Here is a 25,527-nt window from a genome sequence, read left to right as displayed (position 1 = left end):
CGGCCTCCCCAGTTAACCTGAGGTGGACACTCTTGGTGCACCCCTTTGTGGACTGTGTGTACAGCCTTGTTGTAGTTAAGTTTTGATTGTTGTTGGTATCACTGGGAGGAATAGACATCCAGGCCAGTTGCCTGTGAGGATCAGCTGTGTCTATGCTGGGAGAAGTTCAGTGCTGGAGACAGCCTTATAGGATTAGACTTGCCAAATTGCAATAGCCTCTGTGCTCAGCTTGGATGGGGTGGAGTCTCAGGGCGGAGCAGACAGTCTTGGCTTCCCGTCAGCAAATTTTTAATTTTATAGATGAGAAAATTGAGGCTCAAAAGCTTCCCAACTTGATCAAATTCACATGGTTAATTAAGTGCCTTAGTTGGGAATTAAGACACAAAAATTTCTAAAGTCTGTGTGCCACAGACCCACTTTCCCTTTGAAATAAAATGATATTTTTAGAGAGACACCAATCCATAGTTCTTAGTTGCTAAGGTGAATGCTTTATTTATTGTCAACTTTTTTGCAAAAATTACATCACCTCCCCTATCTTCTTTGTTTGGATTATGGCACAATCTTCTACTCAGTTATCCAAGTCATAAAATTGAAATCTATCCCTGAAACCTATTGTATGTTCCTGTTTTTTATTGGTGTTAAGCCTTGAAAATTCTACTTTTGAAATGGCTTTCAAGTCCTTGTCTTTAATATTTGATTCAGGTCCTTGTGATTTCCCATCAGTATTATTACAGTAGGTTAACCAGATTCTCTGTCCTGTGTTTTCCCTAATCTTGTCTATCACTAGAGTTATTTTCTAAAATGGATCTTTACCCTTCTTTGTGTACTGGAATCTTTGATAGTATGGTGGCAATTACTGATTATCTCTCTAGAAAAATGTACATACTATACATATAACTTGCATATCTCAATGAAGGGAGGTTCACAGGCCTTTTCAAGTCTCTCTGTTGATACCCCTGCCCCCAGTTGAGACCCCTTGTTCTAAAATACAGATCCATTTACGTGAACTCCCTCCTCCCACTTAAAAATCTTTAACTTCCAAGATCTATAACAAACTCCAAATTCCTCATGAACATCAAAAATGTTTCATAGCCCTAACGGGTTTGGCTCAGTGGATAGAGCGTCGGCCTGCGGACTCAAGGATCCCAGGTTCGATTCGGGTCAAGGGCATGTACCTTGGTTGCGGGCACCTCCCCAGTAGGGGGTATGCAGGAGGCAGCTGATTGATGTTTCTCTCTCATTGATGTTTCTAACTCTCTATCCCTCTCCCCTCCTCTCTGTAAGAAATCAATAAAATATATTTTTTTTAAAAAAGTTTCATAATCTGATCTCAGATTTTTTTCCAACCTTATTTATTTTTACAGATCTACTATACAACTTATTTCTTATCCATCTCAGATTACAAGCCATTCTTGGGAATGTATTTGAATTCATGCCTCTGTTCATATTTCTCTACTGGAATATAAACTCATTATAAAAAAGGACAGTATTATATTTGTCATTATATGCTTCATGCCTAGCACAGTGCCTGGTACAAAGAAGATGCTCATTAAATGTTTGTTGAATGAGAGATTATAAAAATCTCTTTTTCCTAAGCTGCTTTAACAAAATTAAAATATAACTTTACTCCCCCTCCCCCAATCTCTTTTTGTTATTTGACTTTTTTTTGGAAGTTATTTTATCTTTATAGTGTTATATGAAACTGTTGAGTATGTAACTTAACTCACTAACTAAATACCTACATAATAAATGCTGAATAATATATATATATATATATTATTTTTTTTAGGCAATCGTCTTTTAACTGGTTCTAGCTATTTACAACTCTGGTCCAATGCTAACTTGGAGAAGCCAACTGAAGATGAAAATCCAGATAAAACAGGTCTTAACTTGGGGGATTGGAGATGCATTTGGCGTTACAAGTAAGCAATTAATAAGGGGATTGAACTGACAAACCTCTGCCATGTGGTTTTATTTTGGATGCATTTTAGTTTGTGTAAAACCACACTAACATAAAATGTATTGACTTTTTTTTTTATTGTGACATGCTTTTTTTTTTTTATAAACAGAGGATTCACCATTTCCCATGTTCTACAGATTTTTTTTTAAACTTGTTGAATAAAACGTTTATGAAGAGACCTAAGAAATGTGTAAGGCCTATATGAAGGTCATTCAATAGAACTTGCTAAATTATACAAAAGGAGATAGAGATACTTTTAATGCTTTTGAATGAAAATTTTTCTGTTGTGAACAGGTATATTTTTTCCAAAGTAATCTATATATTAGACATAATTTTTGTCAAAGTCCCATTGGAATTTCTACTTTTGAGCATAGTGCTGAAGTTCATTTAAGAAGTCAAATATGGGAAAATTCTGAGAGAATTTTGAGAGAAATAAAGAACAAAGATATTAGCATAGCAAAATGAATTCTAAAGCTACAACTGATCAAGCAGTTTGTCATTGATATAAGAACAGACAGATTAGTGTTCAGGATTAGGCCCAGTTATACATGGAGCTTTAATATTTAAGGTGGCGTTTTACGTAAGTGGGACAAACTTGCTAGCTTTATGGAAGAGAAATGAAGTTAGAGTCTGTTTCATATCTGGCACCAAAATAAAGGTCAAAGGAAGAACAAAATGAATTTCTATACAATGAAACAAATATTAGAAAAAAACATAGGTGAATTTTTATATTTCAGAGCTACAATGTCCAGTATGGTAGCAAGTAGCCACATATCACTGTTGAGCACTTGAAATGTAGCTAGCCTGAAATGAGATGTGCTGTAGATATAAAATACATACTAGATTTCAAAAACTTAACACAAAGAAAAGAGTGTAAATTATCCTATCAATTTTTTATTGATTACATGTTGAAATGATAATATTTTTGAAATATTAGTTTAAATAAAATATAATTAATTTCACCTGTTTCCTTTTACTTTTTTAAATGTGGCTACTAGGAAATTTTAAGTCACATATATGGCTAACATTTGTCATTTATGTTCTATTGCTATGGGATGAAAAGTGTTGCTCTCTAGAGTCAGGTAAAGACTTTCTAAGTATGATACCAAAACTTGAAACTTAAAGGAAAAGAAAGGAAAAAATTGATTGTTCTTACTGTAACAATAAAATATTTCTGTAGCCCTGGCCAGTGATGCTAAGTGGTTAGAGCGTTGCCGGTGACTGTCTCAGGTTTGATTCCTGGTCAAGGGCACATACCTGGGTTGCAGGTTTGATCCTTGGCCAGGGTTGGGGCACGTGTGAGATATCTCTCACATAAATTTTTCTTTCTCACTCTCTCTCTCCTCCTCCCTCCCTTTCACTCTCTCTAAAAAATCAATGGAAAAATTATCTTCGGATGAGGATTAAAAAAAAAATTTTTTTGTAAATAAGAAGGACCCTAAGGAAGAGAAATAAGAACTTGAGAGGAAAAAATATTTGCAATTTTGGGTTAATCCTTTTTTTAAAACGAGGTCTTAAAAATTAATTAGAAAAGAACAGATATCTTAATAGTGAACAGAAATGGACAATAAGGCAATACTTATGAGTAATAAACCTATCAATGGTTGGTTGATCTCACTTGAGATGAAGAAATGTGAAATATCCATAAAGAGGATGAATAATAGCTATTACTAGTGAGTGTTTGGAAAAACAGCTACTTTTTTTTTATACAGTTAAGAAAGGAGTGCAATTAGTATTATCTTTCTAGAGAGCAATTTGGAAGTATGAATTAACAGGCTTAATTTTTTTCATACATTTAATAGCAATTTAAAATTTTATTCATTAACTCAACAAATATTTGTTGAGTGCTTATCATGTTCCAGGCAATGTAAAGTGCTTGGAATATAGCAGTGACAGATCGGGGGAGATAGATAATAACCAGTAAACTGGTATGACAGGATGTTAAATGCCATTTTTCTTGAGTCACTTTTATTTGAAGCAATAATAAGTTATATATGAGATACCAAAATGAGAGTAATGCAGACCTCCTATATATAGAATTTACCAAGGAGATTTCAAAGGAGCTGGTTCCATGTATTTTGTACCCTTCAGCTAGATCATGGGTATTAAAAAGGCTTACCATGTGAAAAGGGAATAGAATTTTGCAAAAGAGCTATGGCGTTGTTTTGGACTCTTTTCTTTAGAAAATTGGGAAGAGAGGAGCAGCAAAGTGTACTGTTGCCTTTATTGCAGATCTAGTAAGGGGTTTTCATTGGGTTAAACTGAGAATGTATTATGTGCTTTATTTATTTGGGAGAGGGTAATAATTTTAAGTTAAATCAAGATTATACAGTAATAACTTGGGCTAGATATACTAATTTATTTGAGCTGGTTTATTAAGTAAGCAGAAAAACCATGAAACTAGAAACTGCAAGTTTTAATTATACTAAATATACTTAAGTAATAGGTCTCCATAATTTACTAGATATAAGGAAAAAATTTAAAACATGCTACACATGTAGATGAAGATCAGTAAGTATGATGGAGAAAAAGTAAGTAGGGTAAGGGGAAGAGGAGTAGAGGTGACATTTGAGGATAGACCTGGAGGAAGTGAGGCAGTAAGCCATGTGTGCATATCTGTGGGAGGAAGAATGTTGTAGGCAGAGGGAACACCCAGTGCAAAAACTGCTACTTAGGTTGTGGCTGAAGTAAAGTGAACAAGGTGAAGAGTGATAGGGGAAATGATCAAAGTCAGGAGTCCATTTATAGGTTATTGTGAGGCTTTTGCCTTTTCTAAGTGAGTTGGGAGGCTGTTAGTGTTTTGAGCAGAGGGAGTGTTGAGATCTGATTCCCTTTTAAAAGACTGTTTTAGCTGCTCTTTTGAGAAAAGACTAGTGGAGACAAGGTCACAATCACGGATACCAGACATTTTTAATAATTTGTCTTAAGGACATCCTTAGGGCTAACCAGATGCATAAAAAATGCATGTGCAAGAATGTTCATCACACCACTTTTTTTAAAAAGCAGCAAAATGAGAAAACAGCAGTGAATTGTCAAATTATTTAAAATCATTGCAGATACCTCACTTGGGAAGATTAAAAATGGCGGCAGAGTAAGTGGATGCTGCATGGACACGCTCCCAGGACCAAACTGGAATTACAGCTAAAATACAGAAAAATTTCTTGAGTAATCAACTGAAGACTTGCTAAAATCATTGCATATATGTGTAATAGAATACCATAAACCAGTAAATTAATGCAGATCTACACATATTGATACACAAAACTTTTCATAACATTTTAAAATAAATGTTGCAAATAAAATTGTAAATATGACCTCGGTTTTCATCCCCTCTTCTACATCCTCCTATAGGAAGTAGATAGGGAGAGTGGACAGAAGCATCTGGAATTCAATGTATTAAAATGTTAAGAGTGGTTTTGCATGGAATCGGTGTTGTGGTATCTTTAAAACTATAGATGATTTCATTTTCTTATCCGTCTGTATCAATATTTTCTATTATGTATTTATTGCATTTAAAATGAGGAAAAAGTTATTTTTGCTGAGTTATGACAGAAATCATCTTTAGCCTGCTTTACAAAGAATTTTAGGATGAATTTATCTAAACATGAACTTGGGTAAGAAAAGGAAAGTGACGATAGTGAGAGGTGTCTTGAGATCAGCATATGTGGGTAGCCAGAAGGGAAGGCAATGAAGGGAAATGAGCCAAAGCTACTTGGAGAAGAAAAACAAGTACTTACCAAGTATACAGGTGAAGCTGGCAGGCTGAGTTTATGATGGCCATTAACCCACACATAATCTTTAATTAGTCAAATGCTGCCTTCAGGCAGAATTCATCTTAAAATACTGATTTGTCCCTGAAAATGTATTGTGGAATATAGATTACCTGTGGCTCTGGATATTAGATTCCAGATTTAAAATAACATCATTCTTTCTCTCACATTCTGAGGGAATGAGAGCTATGACTCTGGTCTTAAGTTTTATTTATTTTTTAATACCCGAGGATGTATTTATTGATTTTTTAATTTAATTTAATTTTTTTTTTAGAAAGAAGGGAAGGGGGGGAGAGAGAGAAACATTGATGTGAGAGAGAAACATTGATCCATGGCCTCCCAAATGCTCCCCGACTGGGGATTGAATCCAAAACCTATGTTTGTGCCCTGACCAAGAACTGAACCTGAAACTTTTTGGTGTACTGGACAATGCTCCAACCAACTGAGCCACACTGGCCAGGGCTGGTCTTAAGTTTTAAAGACTGACAATTCATTCCTTGTATGATTCTTATGCATGAATATTTAGAAATAAAAATAATCTTTATATTTAATGTAAAGTTTTATATTTTAAAATTTATTTTATATTTAAGAGTTATACTAAAAGTGAGTGTGTAACTTGTGTTATTAGAAATTTTTATTATTTGAAGAAATTGCTGAGTATAGTTTAGTGGAGTAATACTGCATTATTTATTACTTATTTTTCCTTGAAAATTGTTCTTTGTTTAATTTACAGAACTGCTTCTCAAATTCATTTAATGAAATTTTCACCAGATGGAGAATTTTTTGCCACTACTGGGAAGGTAATTTATAAAACTGCTATTGCCAAATTGTGTTTATGGTTTATTTTGAAACTTCATAAGAACATTAATTGGCTTTACTCTTATTTAAGTTGAAAATATTTTCTGTTTAAAATGTTAAATAGCAAAAATTGGCTCAATATTACTGTGTTAAAAGGTAGTATAGTGTAATTGAAACAGCACAGACTTAAAGATAATCTGGTTATAAATCTACCATTTACCAACTTTTTGATATTGAGTAATTAGTTAAAATTGAGCCTTGGTTTTCTCATGTGTAAACTGAGGATAATAATACCTATTTCAGGTCATTCATCATAGGATTAATTTAGACAGTATATGTAAAGTGACTGGCATAGTGTCCTGCATGTAGTATACTGTCTATAAACCGTTGCTACTATTTATATTATCTTTAAGCTGACAGATATATAAGCTGTATTTAAGCTATAAGATTTTGCAGACTTTCTAGGACATTTGTAATCATTTTTAATTATTGGTTTACAGAGCAGTTAATGCACAATTGAAGTTATTGTTCTGAAGTTATTCTCAATGCTCAAAGCCTTCTGCAAATTAAGAATGTGAGATACTCGAAATCTTCCCTGGGTTTTAAAAAATTATGTTTTTATTGATTTCCAGAGAGATGAACGGAGAGGGAGAGATGGAAACATCAATCGATTGCCTCCTGCTTGCCCCCTACGGGGAATTGAGCCCACAACACCAGGCATGTGCCCTAACTGGGAATCTAACCATGACCTCCTGGGTCATGGGTTGAGGCTCAACCACTGAGCCACATTGACTGGGCCTCAGTGAGGTTTTTCTTAGAAGTGGAGCTGTTTATTCAGGTTGACATTACAGGTGGGAATGTAATTACAGTTTAAGAGTAAAACCTGGTGCATTTTAATCTCCCTTGTTCTTCCCTACATCCCAAGTTAGGAGATGCAATTTTGATTTTACTTAGATTATTTAATATAGTAGTGGTTGTTAACTACTTATTATCTTCAACATTTTCTTTGAACATTCATATGATAGTTCATGAAAACTGTCCTTTGTTTTCAGATATTATCAGTCTTTTTAAGTTTGGCAGTAGTAATGTTTTTTTATTTGATACTTGGCTAAATGGAAAAAGTACCCTTAATTTCATCTTTCAGTTTCCTGAATGACTCTGTTTTTCATAGTCTATAGTAACTAGAATTTTTCTTGAACCAACCCTTGCTAAATACACACATTCACACACTTTAATTCTCAAAGCACAGTTAGGGAATGCTAATAGAAAAGTGTCAAAATCAGAGATTTTCTACTCAATTCATCCATGTACAACCCTTTCCCCATTCTTAAGTTGCTGTGATTGAGGAGAAAACCTTACTTTTGCTATTTCACTTAATCTTTAATTCTGATGTGGATGTTTTTCTGTTTGTTTTGTTTTTTCTCTTAGGATGACTGTCTTTTAAAGGTATGGTATAATGTAGAAAACTGGCGGACAACTGTTACATCTCCAGATAAAAGTTCAGAAAAACAATCCCAAGGAGAAATTGACTTTTCTTTTGTATATCTGGCCCATCCTCGAGCTGTAAATGGATTTTCCTGGCGTAAAACAAGTAAATATATGCCTAGGTCAGTGGATTAGTAATATTTCCCATGTATTAAGAGAACATCATCTTTGTGACTTTGACTACTTATCTTATTTTGAGAATCCATAGGTATAGGACTTTTGCCTATGAAGATTCAAGTAATATTACATGGTCCCTGGCTTGTAGCCCTCTGGCCATGAGGCAGTTAAGAGAAGAGCCATGTGAAAGGATAATATACTTCCATATTAGATGTTTTTAAGTGACAGAGTTGTGCATATTTTTCTTCCCTGTGTTATGTATCTAATTCTTTTATCCCATAATCATTCTTCATATTGTTTGCATGGAACTTTTCACATTTTACTCCCTTGTCTTCTACTTTCTATGTGTATTTCCTCTGGTTAAAAAAAAAAAAATAACCCTCCTCCCCCAGTTTTATTGAGAGGACATACCATGAGGCCTAAACCACTTCTTTCTTTTTTTTTTAATCCTCACCCAAGGATATTTTTCTATTGATTTTTAGAGAGAGTGGAAGAAAGAGGCAAAGACAGAGAGAAACATTGATGTGAGAGAAACACATTGATTGGCTGCCTCCTGCATGAGCCCCGATCAGGGCAGAGGGCAGGGAGGAGCCTGCAACTGAGTATGTGTGCTTGACCGGAATTGAACCCGGAACCCTTTGGTCCACCGGCTGAGGCTCTATCCACTGGGCCAAACCGGCTAGGGCTAAAACATTTCTTTAATTATATCCAATATCTTTGAGGAAAAGAGAATGGATTATACATTATGATATCCTGAACTAGGTGTTAGTTTAACCCAGTGGTTGGCAAACTGTGGCTCGTGAGCCACATGCGGCTCTTAGGCCCCTTGAGTGTGGCTCTTTCACAAAATACCACGGCCTGGGCAAGTCTGTTTTGAAGAAGTGGCGTTAGAAGAAGTTTAAGTTTAAAAAATTTGGCTCTCAAAAGAAATTTCAATCGTTGTACTGTTGATATTTGGCTCTGTTGACTAATGAGTTTGCCGACCACTGGTTTAACCTATGCATGCATACACCAGCCCATCTGTTAGCATTTTCTTTCCTGTAGTACTTGCAGGACTTGATACCCCATTGCATTTTTGCCTCTACTTATTAAGTTATAGATATCTGTTACTTGAGTATAGGTAGAAATCCCCTTTTGTTCTACATGGCCATTTTCAATTTTGCCACACGGTGGAGTTGTACAGTTTTTCCCTTATATTTTTGTCACTTGAGATGTCCTTAGCTGATCTATGGTCGTGTACCAGCATCATTTGTTGACTTCAGTTTTGTTCTACTGAGCCAGCAGAGTATACCTAGATTTAAAATAAAAATTATATTGAGACTTTTTTTTTAGAGCAGTTTAAGGTTCACAGCAAAATTGTGGGGAAGGTATAGAGATTTCTCATGTACCCTTTGTTCCCACACGTAGCTTCCCCTGATGTCAAATCCTCCATATTTGTTAGATTTATGAACCTATTTCAACACAATATTATCACCTAAATTCCATACTCTATATTACAGTTCATTCTTGGTGTTTTACATTTTATGAATTTGGACAAATGTATAATAACATGTATTCATTAATGTTATACCTAGATTTTTGAGGTATTTTCTAGTATAATAGTTATTACTGTTTCTACCCCAGACTTCCAATATATTAATACATAAGAGTAGGACACTTTAGGAACAGTCATGGTTCTGTTGTTAGGAGGATGTGTCAGAGTCTTTGGGTTAAGGAAGAGTGCTGTAGACAACCTATATCATTAGCAAAAGCATCCTCATCTGAGCTTCACTTTGAGAACTATTGCTCTAGTACTTCTGAGACCATTGCTCACATATATAAAAATGTGTTTAGAATAGAATGAGCTGTGGCATATGTTAACTCTTCTTTTAAAAGTTGTAAATGACCCCAGTAAAAATGCTATCATCGCAAACTGTGAACCTTTTTTTTTTTTAATTTCAGAGTGAGGAAGGAAGAGGGAGAGAGGGATAGAAACATCAATGACGAGAGAGAACCATTAATTGGCTGCCTCCTGCAGCCCCCCACTGGGGATTTAGCCTGTAACTTGGGCATATGCCCTGACCAGTAATTAAACCTTGACTTCCTGGTTCATGGGTCGACGCTCAACCACTGAATCATACCTTTTAGAAATATCTGAAGATTACATCATTTCGGAGGCTGATTTCTTCTGCTGTATCCCAAGTTTATATTCACTGATGTTAGACTACCAGTGTACTGAAAAAGAGGCTTATGTAGCATGGTGTCTTTTAAGAGAAGACAGTCACATCTGCTCCTGAGCAAGTTCACTCAATGTTGGCAAAAATGGTCACAGTGGAGACAGAGGCAGATGCCTTACACTGGGCCATTACAAATGCCTGATAATAGCAATAAGGCATACCAGTTTTTTGTTTGTTTGTTTTTAACTGCCTGGGTTCATTTTATCTCTTACCAACTAAATTTTGAAGCACAGGGAACTGTGATATGGAACTAGAATTTTGTTAGTTATGGCATCTTTTAGAGCAGTGGTTCTCAACCTTTCTAATGCCACGACCCTTTAACACAGTTCCTCATGTTGTGGTGACCCCCAACCATAAAATTATTTTCGTTGCTACTTCATAACTGTAATTTTGCTACTGTTAATGAATTGTAATGTAAATATCTGTGTTTTCCGATGGTCTTAGTCTCTACAGCAGCGGTTCTCATCCTGTGGGTCCACAGGTTGAGAACCGCTAGCAGGGTTGCCTAAGACCATTGGAAAACACAGATATTTACATTACAATTCATTAACAGTAGCAAAATTACAGTTATGAAGTAGCAACGAAAATAATTTTATGGTTCGGGATCACCACAACATGAGGAACTGTGTTAAAGGGTCGCGGCATTAGAAAGGTTGAGAACCACTGTTTTAGAGGTCTCCAGAATTTTACTTTTGGATCCATGCGATTTAAGAATCAGCTTTATCTCCCTGCGCTCTCTGTTTTCACTTTAGAAAAAAATTTATTTTATTTTATTGTTTATAGTATTACAAATAGTAGTACATATTTCTCCTTTTTTTCCCCATTGACCTTCTCCTGGTCTCTTTTCTCCTCCCCTTTCCCCAACCCCCAGTGTCTTGTGTCCATTGGTTATGCTTATATGCATGCATACTTTGTTTTACCAGTTGCCTTACTGCCTGCAGGTATATAGTGGGAAGGCTGACCCTTTCTCAGGAGAAACAGATCCCATCAAAGACCATTGTTTTTTTTAATATGGTATCTTCACTGAGCAAGTGATATAGGTGGTTTGTTTTTCACTTAAAGTTAAGATGCTCAACCAGCCCTAGCCTGTTGCCCAGTGGTTAGAGCAACAGTCCGAAGGGTCAAGAGTTCTGCAGTTGCAGATTTGATCCCCAGCCCTGGTCAGAGCGTATGTGGGAGGCAACCAATCAATGTGTCTCTCTCACATTGATATTTCTCTCTCTCTCTCTCTCTCTCCCCCCCCAAAAAAAATTCAATGGAAAAATACTGGGTGAGGATTAAATTAAGAAAAAGAGATGCTTGACCAAATGGTAATACATTATGCAAGGGACTGCTGGTTTAAGAAAGAATAATGGAGAAGTGTTTGAATAAGCATCTTCACTAATTAAAAACTGATGAATGTAGGACAGGTTGGGAGATTTGTTTATATCCTCCAGAAACCTCCAAAAGTTGGTTTAGATGACAGTTTCAAACTGTCTTAGCCTGTTGTTACATCAAAATAGGATGGGTGTCACAGACATTTACCCATCACATGGTTGCCTTCTATAAGGTTATACTTTTTTTTTTTTTTATCTTCAACGATATGCCATTGAAGAAAAATAAGATACCCAGATGAAGATGTGAGGAAGGAAGGTATTGCCAGAGAAATGCCTCAAGTAGATCAGAATATTTCTTACATGCCAGCTGTTTACACTGACTGTATGTAGGCCTAGTATCCTAAGAAAAGTCAGCTGGGACACCCACATTCCAGGGTCAAAGCCCTCTACATGCTTCTGAGTTGTGCACCTTTTTTTCTTACTTCGTTGCCCTTGCCTAAATTCTTATACTTCTTACTAGAGGCCTGGTGCTGTTCACCTCCTAACCACTCCCCTGCCAGCCTGATTGATGCCTAACTGCTCCCCTGCCAGCCTGATTACCCCTAACTGTCCTCCCCTGCCGACCTGGTCACCCCTAACTGCCCTCACTTGCAGGCTTGGGTTCCCCCCCAACTGCCCTTCCCTGCAGGCCCGGTCGCCCCCAACTTTCCTCCTCTGCTGGCCTGGTCACCCCTAACTGCCCTTCCCTGCAGGCTTGATCGCCCCCAACTGCTCTCCCTTGCAGGCCTGGTCCCTCCCAACTGTCCTCCCCTGCTGGCCATCTTGTGGTGGCCATCTTGTGTCCACATGGGGGCAGCCATCTTGTGTGTTGGAGTGATGGTCAATTTGCATATTACTCTTTTATTAGATAGTATAGAGGCCTGGAGCACGGGTGGGGGCAGGCTGGTTTGCCCTGAAGGGTGTCCCGGATCAGGGTGGGTGTTCCCTTGTGGCGTGGGGTGGCCTGGGCGAGGGGCTTGTGGTGGTTTGCAGGCTGGCCACGCTCCCTGGTGACCCAAGCGAAGGCCCTGGTATCTGGGATTTATTTATCTTCTATAATTGAAACTTTGTAGCCTTGAGCGGAGGCCAGCTTGGCTTCCTCCATCGCCAGGGGCAACCCAAGCCTCCTGCTTTCTCCAGCTCCGTGGCTGCCGCCATTTTTCTTGGGATTTATTTATTTTCTATAATTGAAACTTTATAGCCTTGAGTGGAGGCCAGGGCCAGACAGGGCGGGCGGGAAGCTTGGCTTCCTCCATTGCAGGGGAAACCTAACCCTCCTGCTCACTCCGTGGCCTCCTTCCCAGCCATTTTGATTGGGTTAATTTGCATACTCGCTCCTGATTGGCTGTGGGCGTGGCTTGTGGGCGTAGCAGAGATATAGTCAATTTGCATGTTTCTCTTTTATTAGTGTAGATGATTGTTGTCTATTCAGCCCTTTAGTCTTCTACCTTCTGTTCTTCCATGCAGGCCTTTTCATTCTGCCCTTTACTAATGGGCACTATGAACCTTGAATTTTCTATACATTTCCTTTTGATGTATTTTCTTCTGTTTCTATTTTCTTACTTTTAGTTTCATTGCCACTGCCTGTGTGTGTGAATGTACTAGAGAAAACCAAGAGGGAAGAGGGGGGGTAGGAAAAGGGCAAAGTGGACTAGAGAAAAAGGATGGAGAAAAAATGGAGGAGGGAGAGGCATGAGGATAGAGAAAGGAGAAACAAACAGGGCTTGGAAAGGAAAGAATGAAGGGCTCTAAGAAGTGGAGAGAAGTGAAGGGACAGGAGGAAGAGAGGGTAGCCTGGAGAGGAGGAGAGGCTGAGAATTGAGGGAGAGAAGCCCAGGGAAGAAAGGGGGAGGAAGGCGATTGTTGAGAGAATAGAGGAGGAAAACTGAAGGAAAGAGCAGTCAGAATAAAACATGCTGTCCTCTCTGTTCTTCCCCTTTGCTATTCTTTTTTTTAACCAGGTTTAACAAAGTGACTGCTACAGACTATTTTTATTTCCTTTTTTAAAATTTGACTTACTGAATTACTTGGTAGAAGCCTTCTACTGATTGCTCGTTTTATAATCAAATATATTTAAATATGTATTTTAATAAAACTATAATACTACAGGATATTGTGCCTTCTTTTTTTCTAAATTTGCTGAGTGTCCTGATAGGAGGTAGTCTTTGTGAATAGAATTTCAACCTTGAACTCTTAATGCTTATGGATCTTATTAATATATGTGAAGTTGGTTTTGATTTTATTTTGTGGGGTGGCAAGATAGTCAATTCACTGAAAATCACGAATGACTAAGGAAGTAGTTGGCTGTACTTACTATATCATGAATTTTCTATTCTTTCTATTCACTAATTTGGCATATGTGTTTGGCAAGGAGAGAATACTAGTTAATGTAGCCTGTTAGGGACCAGTGTACATGTGCCTGTACAGGAAGTAAAAGTGAAGCATTATGAAATAATTCAAATAACCATCCACTGAATAAACCATAAAATTTTAATAGATGTGGGTGTTTTGTGTGTTTTTTTTTTTTTTTTTTAATATTAACCGAGGGATTGTGGCATGATCTCAGTCTTTATTCTTCAGCAGTAAGAAAAATCTTAGATGACTGAAACAAGAACTACCTAATTCTAGGCAGAAAAGAAATAGGTTCGCAAGCATATGATGCGGTGAAACCATAAACCCACTCAATTGTAGTGGTTTTGATGAAATACATTGTATAAACGTATATTGATATTTTCTTCATCAGTACCTTAGTTCTTTGCATTATAGAAATATTGTAGAATGTGATACTATGTAAAATTTATATTTTTGCCTCTAATATGTTTTTATTCCTTAGGGCTTCTGTATGCAATGTACTGTTGACTTGCTGCAAAGATAATGTGTGTCGTCTTTGGGTAGAGACATTTTTACCAAATGACTGTTTACTTTATGGAGGTGACAGCAAGCATTGGACTGAACCACTTAATTTAACAAATAAGTTTGAGAGAAATGCTTCCAGTAAAGAACGAGTTCAAAACACTTTAGATGTGAGTGTTTTTGTTAGATGTTATTTCCTACAAGTTTTAAAACTTTTTGTACATTGCCTTTTTTGTAACATTTATCCTAATTAATATTCAAAGTCACGTGGATAGTTATAAAAAATACATATGTCTTAAGAATATCTCAAAAGTTTTTAGTTTTATTTAGTTTAAAAAGTGTTCTTAAGGATTTTTATCTAGAGCAAAAAATTACTTATTAATTATGAAGTTAATCTTAGGTTAACTGATGATAACAAAAGGATGCTTGCACTTGTCTTAGCTAAAATAACAAAGTAAATTAAAATCTGAGAAAGCAAAGGTGGGATTATAAGAATGTTTTATTTATAACTTCTTTAGAGCTTGGGGTGTTTTGTCCTGTCTTAATTACAGCAATGATTAGAGGAGTTTGTCAGATTCTGTTCTACAGTTGTTATCTTTAGAACCCCTCAGAACTTGGAGTATTTATTTTACTAAGTGGTGTAGAAAGTAAAAGTCAATTTTTAATGTTTGTACTAATTGAACACTGACTAGTATTACAGATTCTTTTTATTATTTTCTTAATATTGAAAACAGGAAGTGATCTAAAAATGATTTATCTTTGAATGCTTTGTATGATTATGGAACAACTATTTTTCAAATTAGTATAGTATTCGAATGGCTCAGAATATTATGAAATATATAATGCATGGAGACTCAACAACTAAAAATCCGAAGATTCTTGTCTACTTTTAGACCTTGGGTTCTATATAAACTATTTTATCATCTGAAAGATGAGAATAAAAATATTTTCAATGTCTGCCTTATGGGTAAAATGAGATAATCTCTGAAAATGCTATGTAAATTATGAAATAAAACCCTAATTTATTATGGTGATATTACCCAATGCTTTCTGGTCATAGGGAGTAAGCTGTGGATACAAAGGAAACAGTGTACATAGAAACATCATTGTCTACAGACACATTATTGTAAACTTTTAAGTTCAGGAAAATACTTACCAGAAAATAAACCAAGTAAAAATTGCAATGTATTATGTAATAGTTAAGAGTCAGGCAGTTTAAGCTCCAAGCTTCTTCAGGTTTCAAATTAGCTGTTCAGATCTACTGAAAAATATTTATGTACAAATGTACATATAAACTCATCTGAAATAGAATATCTGTAATGTCTAACAGTCATTATGTAACCTATACATATATCCTATGTCAATATAGGCATTAGTTTTGCTTTGTTTATTCACACAGGTAAATCTGAGACATTTTCGTAGAGGTCGAAGGAGATCCCTTGCACTTGTAGCACATACTGGATACCTGCCACATCAGCAGGATCCTCATCACGTCCACAGGAACACTCCACTGCATGCCAATGCACTTTGCCACTTTCATATTGCAGCCAGCATCAACCCTGCCACGGGTAATAAAGCACTTTTCAAAATGTTTTTGGAATCGAGTATATTGATTTTGATAACAATTAAGTTATACTTTTAGTTATAATTAGGTAAAATATTGGAGGTGACTTTCTTAGCTAACTCACTGGTTATACAAAATGAGATTTTTGTTAATTTTTTTTTCTCTTGAAGGCTATGATTTGGCTTGCCATTTAAGATCTTGATAAGCCATTGAAATTCTTCAGTAGTTTATTCAAATTTGAGATTTGAGTTAATACTTAATACAGAAGTAAACATCATAGAGTGGTATTTTATAATTATTTATAGTTGTTAAAATAAAACCAATGTGTTTAATACTTGATCTTTGAAACCTGTTCAGAAATAGAGCAGAAATATGTAGAAGGTATAAATGGAAGAATTAAGAAACTTATTTCTATAATCAAATATGTACTGTTGGATTGAAGATTAGAATATCTGGATCTGTCTATAAATTTGAAGAATTTAAGTGCTTATCATTTTAGTAAATGCAAGTTTAGAAACCAACTGATCACAGCTGGGGCATTTAAAGTAGAACCTTAGAATACTACTGGGAAATATTAAAAATAATATTTGCATATGATTAATACCATCTACAGAAAGTGAAAAGTAAAAGCCTTTTTCACCTTTATCCAACCTATTTTTTCTTCCTAGAAGATAACCACTAATGATAAGTTTTTATATATTTTGGGATAAGCATAAATTTAGCATCATCTGTTTTCATATAGCACACTGGATTTGCTGAATTATATTCTTCAAAGAAACATAGCAGTAAATATGGTCCATTAGTTACTTGAATAAAAGTGAGAAGTGCTCTGATTAGAGAAGTTAACATGTAGAGATACCAGCCCTAAAAGAATCCATGAACCAAGAAAATGTTAAGGGGAGAGTACTGAATTATTTTTATTTAAAAATTATATAGGCTTGGAAAATATCATTACCTTTATCATTGAGGCAATTTTAAGGTCAGTAGAATCATTTTGAGTGTCTGCTGAGCAAAAGATAATATTTTGAAAATATACTGGAAGAAAGCTTAAATTCTCACTTTAATGAAAAGGCTAAGAAATTACAGAAAAGGAAAACCTTAGTTCCCACATAGCATCTCCTTGATGACTACCTTCCCGTAAGGAAAGTTCTAAAACCTTTCTTAGATTGTACCAAAGGAAAATCCCTACATATAGAACAAATCAAAGCAAAATAATATTATTAGCAGGTGGAATAGACCCTATGGGAAATTCCTTTCCTGAAATTGAATCTATTGGAATTACCTTTCTGTATGCTTTATTTCTTATTTAAAGCCCCACTTTCAGATTTGGCTTCACTTATTTGCCCATCAATAGAAATAGAAACAGGAGATGAGCCCCTAAGAGCATGTTATCTTCATTCTAGTACTTATATCCTTTCCATGAAGATTTCTCATAAAAATGACTTTAATCAAATTCTTTAAGTAAGGTCAGGAGACAAAAAAAATGTGAGGTTTTTTTTTTTTTTTTTTCCTAGAATGCTTCCGCTAAAATACAGTATTAGTCCCTCCTTGTGTACTTTAACAACCAGGCATTCAGTCTATTAGAGACATTGCTGGTTTCTTTTGATTTGATTATAAGTCAAAAATCAGAAAATCCCACCCATTAGTATTCTTGGGGCATTTTCTTAATCCCTGGCATTAGTGCGTATCCACCTAAGAACAATGGAATTGGTAATTCAGTCCTCCTAGGCTTTTATTGACTGTTCAGTCTGTACCAGTCAGTATAGGAATTGAAGATAGTGGTAGGAACTGGCGAAACAAAACAGGTCTGATCCTTGCTCTCATGAAGCATAGAATCAGTTTACATTCCCTGAATCCATTTCATCCTTTACTGTTTACCAGCTTGAGCAAGATTTAGATGTGATTTAATATGATAGACAAATTTTTCTTTATTAATTAGGGATCATGATTTGTCATAACTTAGGTTGAATTTGTACTTCAATGTGCTTACTTTAGCAATGAAATAAAAAATAATACCAAGGAACAATTATTTTTTTAGCTGAATTAGTTTGTCTTGAAAGCCTTTTTTGAACATAAGGGAATGTCAATTTCACTTTCCAACTTCAATGTTGATGCTAATAAATAAGTAGTGTCTATCTTAGAACTAGATGGGTGGGCCATTAAAATGTTAATATATCTGTCTATTAAGTAAGAAAGAAAGTTGTTGCTATTCAGATAACTTACTAGTTCCTTTGCCATGATGATGATGGCATTTGCATGGTAGATCAGGTAAAATGTTTCTTATCAAAGTGTGTGTATAAATGAAGACATTCTTATTAAGATGTCTAAAAATTATAGACATTTCTTGATGAGATTATTTTTAGAACTAAAGAAAATTATGCATATAAAAATAAAGTATGCTATATGACCTAGAATACATAATTTTACCTCCTTTATAATAGGTATATTAAATTTACCATTTGTCTGTTATCATCTTACCTAATAATAGACAAACATGTAAATTGACCATATCTCCGCTATGTCCACAGCAAATCAGGAGTGAGTATGCAAATTAACCAGATAAAGATGGTGGGTTAATTTGCATAAGCAGGCCGTGGAGTGTCTGGGAGGGGCAGGATCCCTGCTATGAGGGGGAGGGGGGGGGTGGCGAGGGAACTACAGGAGTCGTGCTGCGGCAGGGAGTGAGGACTTGCAGTCTCCCAGGCAGCCGGGAGGGAAGCCAGGGGAAGGAAGGCCTATTCTTGCATGAATATCATGCAATGGACCTCTAGTTAATAATAATTGTGGTAAACATTATGTTGGGAGTCTTATTTATAGGTTAAATAAAATGTATTGCGTAGGTCTAAAAATAAATGTAGCAGTCAATAAAAATAGGAGCCCTGGATGTTTGTATGCTAGAATGATAGAAATTTTAATTTTGTTGCTTTTGTTGTTCTTTACAGATATTCCACTTCTTCCTTCTATTACATCTCTAAGTCTAAGTGAAAATGAAGAGAAGAGTGGACCTTTTGTGGTACACTGGCTAAACAATAAAGAGTTACATTTTACTTTGTCCATGGAAGTCTTTTTACAGCAACTTAGAAAAAGTTTTGAACAACCATCTTCTGAGGCCAGTGTGGAAGACTCTAATCAAGCAGATGTAAAATCTGATGAAGGTAAAGCTTTAATTAAGAAGGATAGAAAATGTAAAGTTTTGTTCAAAATAGTAAAGATTTTTATATTAAGAAACACTAGCTACTGTCAGAAAAAAACTTCAGAATTGCAATGATATAATATAAATTTGGACTAGCTCATTTAATAATTTAGTGTAAATGTTCCTTTTCCACGTAGCTTTCTTCTACATGGTGATATAGGGACTCAGGATTCTCCATACTTAGGCATCGATCAACTCTTAGGGCCTTGCCACTTAATCCCGGGACTATCTGTGGACTAGCAGCATGGACATTACCTGGGAGCTTGTTAGAAATGCACAATCTCAGATTCTACTAGAGCTATTAAACAAGAATCCATAGTTTTAATGAAATCCCCAAGTGATTATTTGTAAATATATTAAAGTTTGGGAAGCATTACACTAGGGCCTTAAACTCTTCTGCATTTAGCCTAGTCAGGGGGGAAGAGAGGGAGAGGAAAAGGTAAAGCTGTTTCTCAACTTTGACTCAGAATTGGCACATATCACTTTCTCATTTCAGTGGAAAGCACTAGTCATGGGGTCCATGTAGCCATCCTGTGTTAAGGACTAAAAAGCCGAATTTGTGGTGACCAGCTAGCTATCTACTACAGTTTGTGGTTCATAAATGTTTTTGTTTTTAAAAAGTTTTGTTTTAATTATAAGATTGTACATGCTCATTAGGGAAAAAAAATAAAATGGTATAGATAGGTATAAAATTTACATATTGTATAGTGAGTGTCTTTCTACGTTTATTCTTTTCTATCTTCCTACATATTTACATAGGGAGTTTTTTAAAAAGTACTACGGAAGTTCATTTTTAAACAAAATTAGTGTTTTGCAACCTGCTTTTTAAATTCAGTATGGGAACTTTTCCATCTCACTTTTTAAAAACATTTTCTGAGTATGCCATGTCAAGAGAAAACTTTAGCATTTCCTCAACTGATAGACATTTAAATTGATTTGAGTAGTTTTTCACTATACTGGTAATGATACAGTGACACATCTTTTCATCTTTGTGTGAATTTTCTGTAACGTAGATTCCTATATGTGGAATTGCTCGAGTGTAAACATTTTAAATTTCAATAATGTCTGTCAATTTTTTTAAATTTAACTTTTTAATTTTTTTTGGGGGGGGGGTATTAGTTTCTGGTGTACAGCATAGCATCTTCTGCCAAATTGATCTCCAGAAATGTTTTACCAGTTTATACTCCCTCTAAGTATCTCCGTATATCTTTTTTCACATCCTTGCTACCACTGGATCTTTTAATTATATTACTTTTGCCAGTCAATATGGGGAAAATAGTATATTGTTTTACTTGGCATTTTCTTGAAGCAAATTGAACAGAATTATTTTGCTCTTTATGCCCTTTTCCTGATTTTCTATTGAATTATTTTTCTTTTTCTTAATGATTTGTATGTCTTGACCAATTTTTAAAATCTGGCCAACAGTCTAATATTTGAGAATCTCTTAAATGGAAATAGAGTCCGAGGTATTTGAAATAGAGGTCAGAATATACATATTTACCTGGATTAAGTTGGTATACCAGTTTATTTTTAATTACCTATGTGTTGAAGAAAATCTGGAAATTGGGTACTATAAATGTATTCCTTTAAAATAGTTTCTTTAAAATGTCATGCCAGTTTTAAGTGCATGCTCCTAGAGCAGCGGTCACCAACCGGTGGTCTGTGGACCACTGGTGGTCCATGAGGTCCGAAAGGTTGGCGACCGCTGACCTAGAGGATAGCTAGTATAGCAGACTCAGGTTTTGATAAATACGATATTATGAAAAGGTGCAAATTCCATTCTAATACTGTATTTAAAAAATTTAGCCCAGAATTATAGCCCCAGTTCCAACTCCCTCATTTTACCATGAGCAAAACTAAAATCCAGAGAATTGGTGTGTCTCACTTCTGAGTAGTTAATTGTGGTATATCTGGGTTTAGAAACCAGTTTACCTATTTTCTAGTCCAATAATAGCCCTTCTCCCAATAATCCAGTGATTTTTAAAGGGGAGCCCATTTCTTGTTTATGAAAACTATTATGTTTTTCATCTTGAATGCATTTTTAAAGATATCTTTTAGCCCTAGCCAGTTTGGCTCAGTGGATAGAGTGTCAGCCTGCAGACTGAAGGGTCCCAGGTTCGATTTTGGCCAAGGGCACATGCCCGGGTTGCAGGCTTGATCCTCAGTAGGGGGCGTGCAGGAGGCAGCCAATCAATGATTCTCTCATTATTGATATTTCTATCTCTTCCTCTCCCTTCCTATCTGAAATCAACAAAGAAATATATTTTTAAAAAGATATCTTTTAATTTATAGTAATAGCTTGATTGTATTTACTTGGTTCATGAATTCTTTTGCTTATAGAAATGGATGATGGTGTTGATGATCTGAAAATAAATCATGAAAAAAAGGAATTGAGTAGTGACAAAATGGTACCAAACTCAAGTTTTGTACCATTACCATCAGCTGCCATTGATCATCAGATTGAAGTACTTCTGTCTGAGTGGAGTAAAAATGCAGATATGCTATTCAGTATTCATCCTATGGATGGCTCTTTGCTGGTTTGGCATGTGGATTGGCTGGATGAATACCAGCCTGGTATGTTTCGCCAAGTACAGGTACTATTTTTAAGATCTCTGGAAAGTTACTTGTTAAATGTAGGTACAGTTTTGTAATACCTCTTTATATAATTCCATGCATTCTAATGATCACTTTCTTAATTCTAGGTGTCCTTTGTTTCCAGAATTCCTGTAGCTTTTCCCACAGGTGATGCGAACTCTCTCTGTAAAAGCATAGTGATGTACGCCTGTACCAAGAATGTTGACTTGGCTCTTCAACAAGGGAAACAAAAGCCTTCTAGTCTCACACGTTCCACATCAATGCTTATCTCTTCTGGTTACAATAAATCAACTAATAGTTTAAAATTAAGTATTTTTACCCCTAATGTTATGATGATTTCAAAGCATGCTGATGGCTCTTTGAATCAGTGGCTAGTCAGTTTTGCTGAGGAATCTGCTTTTTCTACAGTTCTCAGTATTTCACACAAATCTAGATATTGTGGTCATCGCTTTCATCTTAATGATTTAGCTTGCCATTCAGTATTACCATTATTGTTGACAACATCACACCATAATGCATTAAGGACACCAGATGTTGATAACCAAAAACAACCTTATGATGCTGTAAATACTGAAGATTTGGCACAACAGGATAAAAGCACCGGTGATGTGGCATTTCAGGATCCCAATGCAGTTTATAGTGAGCTAATTCTTTGGAGGGTTGATCCAGTTGGGCCATTGTCTTTTTCTGGAGGTGTTTCTGAGCTTGCCCGGATTAATTCTCTTCATGTTTCTGCATTTTCCAATGTGGCATGGCTGCCCACTCTTATACCCAGTTACTGTCTAGGTGAGCATTCTGATTTTTATTTAATATATTTAGATTTTCTGACATTATTGCTTAAGGATTAAATTTTAAATGTTTATAAATACTTTGCAGGTGCATACTGCAACTCTCCTAGTGCTTGCTTCGTAGCAAGTGATGGACAGTACCTGAGATTATATGAAGTAGTTGTTGATGCCAAGAAACTTCTCTGTGAGCTTTCCAATCCTGAAATTTCTGTAAGTAAAGGGCTTTTAAAACTAAACATTTTTTTAGATACTTAATTTATACTTATTGGATATGTAAAGCCTAGTGTTATACAATATGTGTTTCTGCAATACTTTTTGCTCAGAGATAAATGGACACTAATGGAAGTTATGTTAGTATATTGTGGAAGTTATGTTGGTTCATATGCAGTTATTTTCTAGGCAAGGTGAGCTGGAATAACGAGTGGAATTTTAATTTCAACCAACAAAGAAAATAGCTTTCAGGTTGGTTGCAATACAGGATGGAGTCCTTTCAGCACCTTTGCAAAGCTTTTGCCTATGATAGGCAGCACTTCTTCCTCTGCCCAACTAATAGCAACCCATCATCTGCATTATTTCAGCACCTCCAGCAAGCCAGTATTTTCATGTTTTTGGTTTTGAGATTTTAAAATATTCCCTGAGCCCTAGCTGGTTTGGCTCAGTGGATAGAGTGTTGGCCTATGGACTGAAAAGTCCCAGGTTTGATTCTGGTCAAGGGCACATACTTGGGTTGCGGGCTTGATCCCCAGTAGGGGGCGTACAGGAGGCAGCTGATCAATGATTCTCTGTCATCATTAATGTTTCTATTTCTCCCTCTCCCTTCCTCTCTGAAATCAATAAAAATATATTAAAAAAAAATAGTCCCTGAGGTAATCTTCAGCTTTACTGAGATTCCTATTTAGGAGATTCAAGCTGTTTCCTCAACTACCAATTAATGTTTTTGTTAATGCCCTGGTTACAGAATTGCATAGGTATCAGTGGTCTCCTCCAATCCTGTTTTATTCCTAAGTTATTTTTATTTTTAATGCATGGTTTTGCAGAACAGAAGTTTTTTAAAGCCACATATATAGCATTATAGTAGAAACACATATTTATTGAGGGCCTTATATTTTTCAGGAATTGTTTTATATTTCCTTTTTATTGAATTTATAAATAATACACGTTTCAGGTGCACGATTCTACAACACATCATCTGTACACTGTATTGTGTATTCGCCACCCCAGGTCAAATTTCTGTCCATCACCATTTATCTCCCCTGTACCCTTCTCCTTCTTCCACTCCCTGCCCCTCGGCAATCACCACGCTTTTGTCAGTGTCTGTGAATTCTTTCTCTTTCCCTTTTCCTGTTTTGCTCAATCCCTCCACACCTCTCATACCCCACCCACAACTCCCCCCAACCCCCAGACAGCTGTCAGCCTATTCTCTATCTAGAGTTTGTCTCTGTTTTGCTTATTAGTTCATTTTGTTCATTAGATCACCCATATAAGTGAAATCATAGGGTACTTGTCTTTCTCCAACTGGCTTATTTACATAGCATAAAGCTCTCCAGGTCCATCCATGCTGTCACAAAGGGTAAAATTTCCTTCTTTTTTACTTTCAAGTAGTATTATATTGTGTAGATGTAGCACAGCTCTTTTTATCCACTCATGTACTGAAGGACACTTGGGCTGCTTCCAAATTCTTGGCTATTGAAAATAACACTGTAGTGAACATAAGGGTGCATATATGCTTTTGAATTAGTGCTTTGGATTTTTTCAGATAAATTCCCAGGGTAGAATTCCTGAGTCATAAGGCAGTTCCAGTTTTAAATTTTTGAGGTAACTATACTTTCCACAGTGGTGCACCAATCTGCATATCCACCAACAGTGCAGCAGGGTTCCCCTTTCTCCTCATTTTAGCCAGCACTTGTTTGTTGATCTATTGATGATAGCCATTCTGACAGGTGTGAGGTGATTCCTCATTGTGGTTTTAATTTGCATTTCTCTAATGATTAGTGACCTCCTTGACCATCTTTTCATTAATGTATGTCCTCTTTGGAGAGTATCTATTTAGGTCCTCTGCCTATTTTTTAATTGGATTTTTTGTTTTTTTTTGGTATTGAGTTGTATAAATTCTTTATAAATTTTGGACATTTACCCCTTATCAGATGTGTCATTGACAAATATGTTCTCCCATTCAGTGGTTTTTCTGTTCATTTTATTGATGGTTTTCTTTGCTGTGCAAAACTTTCTAGTTTGATGTAGTCCTATTTGTTTATTTTTTCTTTTGTTTCCCTTGCCTTAGGAGTTATATTAGGAAAAATATTGCTAGGAGAAATGTCCGAGATTTTATTACCTATGTTTTCTTCTAGGATTTTATGGTTTTGAGTCTAACATTTAAGTCTTTAATCCATTTTGAGTTTATTCTTATCTATGGTGGTCTAGTTTAATTTTTTAAAGTATATTTTTATTGATTTTAGAGAAGAAGAGAGAGAGAGAGAGAAATACAAACATTAATAATGAGAAGGAATTATTGATGGGCTGCCTCCTGCACACTCCCTACTGGGGATTTAGCCCACAACTTGGGCATGTGCCCTGATCTGGAATCAAACCTGGGATCTCTTGGTCCATGGAACTATGCTCAATCCACTGAGCTACACCAGCTAAGATAGTTTAATATTTTTGTATGTATCTGTTCAACATTCCCCATACCATTTATTGAGTAGACTATCTTTATTCCATTGTATGTATTTGCCTCCTTTGTCAAATATTAATTGACCTAAAGGGGTAGGTTTATTTCTGTTCCACTGATCTATATGTCTGTTTTTATGACAGTACCATGCTGTTTTGATTACTG

General features: G+C 35.8%; 1 protein-coding gene across 6 annotated transcripts in view; it reads left to right on the top strand.

The window, feature by feature from the left end:
- The window catches only part of DMXL1 (Dmx like 1), a 148,710-nt gene that overhangs the window by 28,530 nt on the left and 94,653 nt on the right, over positions 1–25,527 (top strand). For all 6 annotated transcript variants that reach the window (XR_013961148.1, XR_013961149.1, XM_080679390.1 and 3 more), the window contains exons 5-13: positions 1,790–1,922; positions 6,464–6,530; positions 7,957–8,135; positions 14,535–14,724; positions 15,954–16,122; positions 19,061–19,273; positions 21,652–21,905; positions 22,014–22,692; positions 22,783–22,904. Coding sequence is in view for 4 of the 6 variants with exons in the window: in XM_080679390.1 (XP_080535516.1) it covers positions 1,790–1,922; positions 6,464–6,530; positions 7,957–8,135; positions 14,535–14,724; positions 15,954–16,122; positions 19,061–19,273; positions 21,652–21,905; positions 22,014–22,692; positions 22,783–22,904 (2,006 nt within the window). In the remaining 2 variants the exon portion in view is untranslated. The remainder of the gene's footprint in view (positions 1–1,789; positions 1,923–6,463; positions 6,531–7,956; positions 8,136–14,534; positions 14,725–15,953; positions 16,123–19,060; positions 19,274–21,651; positions 21,906–22,013; positions 22,693–22,782; positions 22,905–25,527) is intronic.

This window comes from Plecotus auritus, assembly GCF_963455305.1.
Source record: "Plecotus auritus genome assembly, chromosome: 7".
Taxonomy (NCBI): Eukaryota; Metazoa; Chordata; class Mammalia; order Chiroptera; family Vespertilionidae; genus Plecotus; species Plecotus auritus.
Note: the sequence above shows the minus strand (reverse complement) of the source record. Positions and strands in the feature narration are given on the sequence as shown.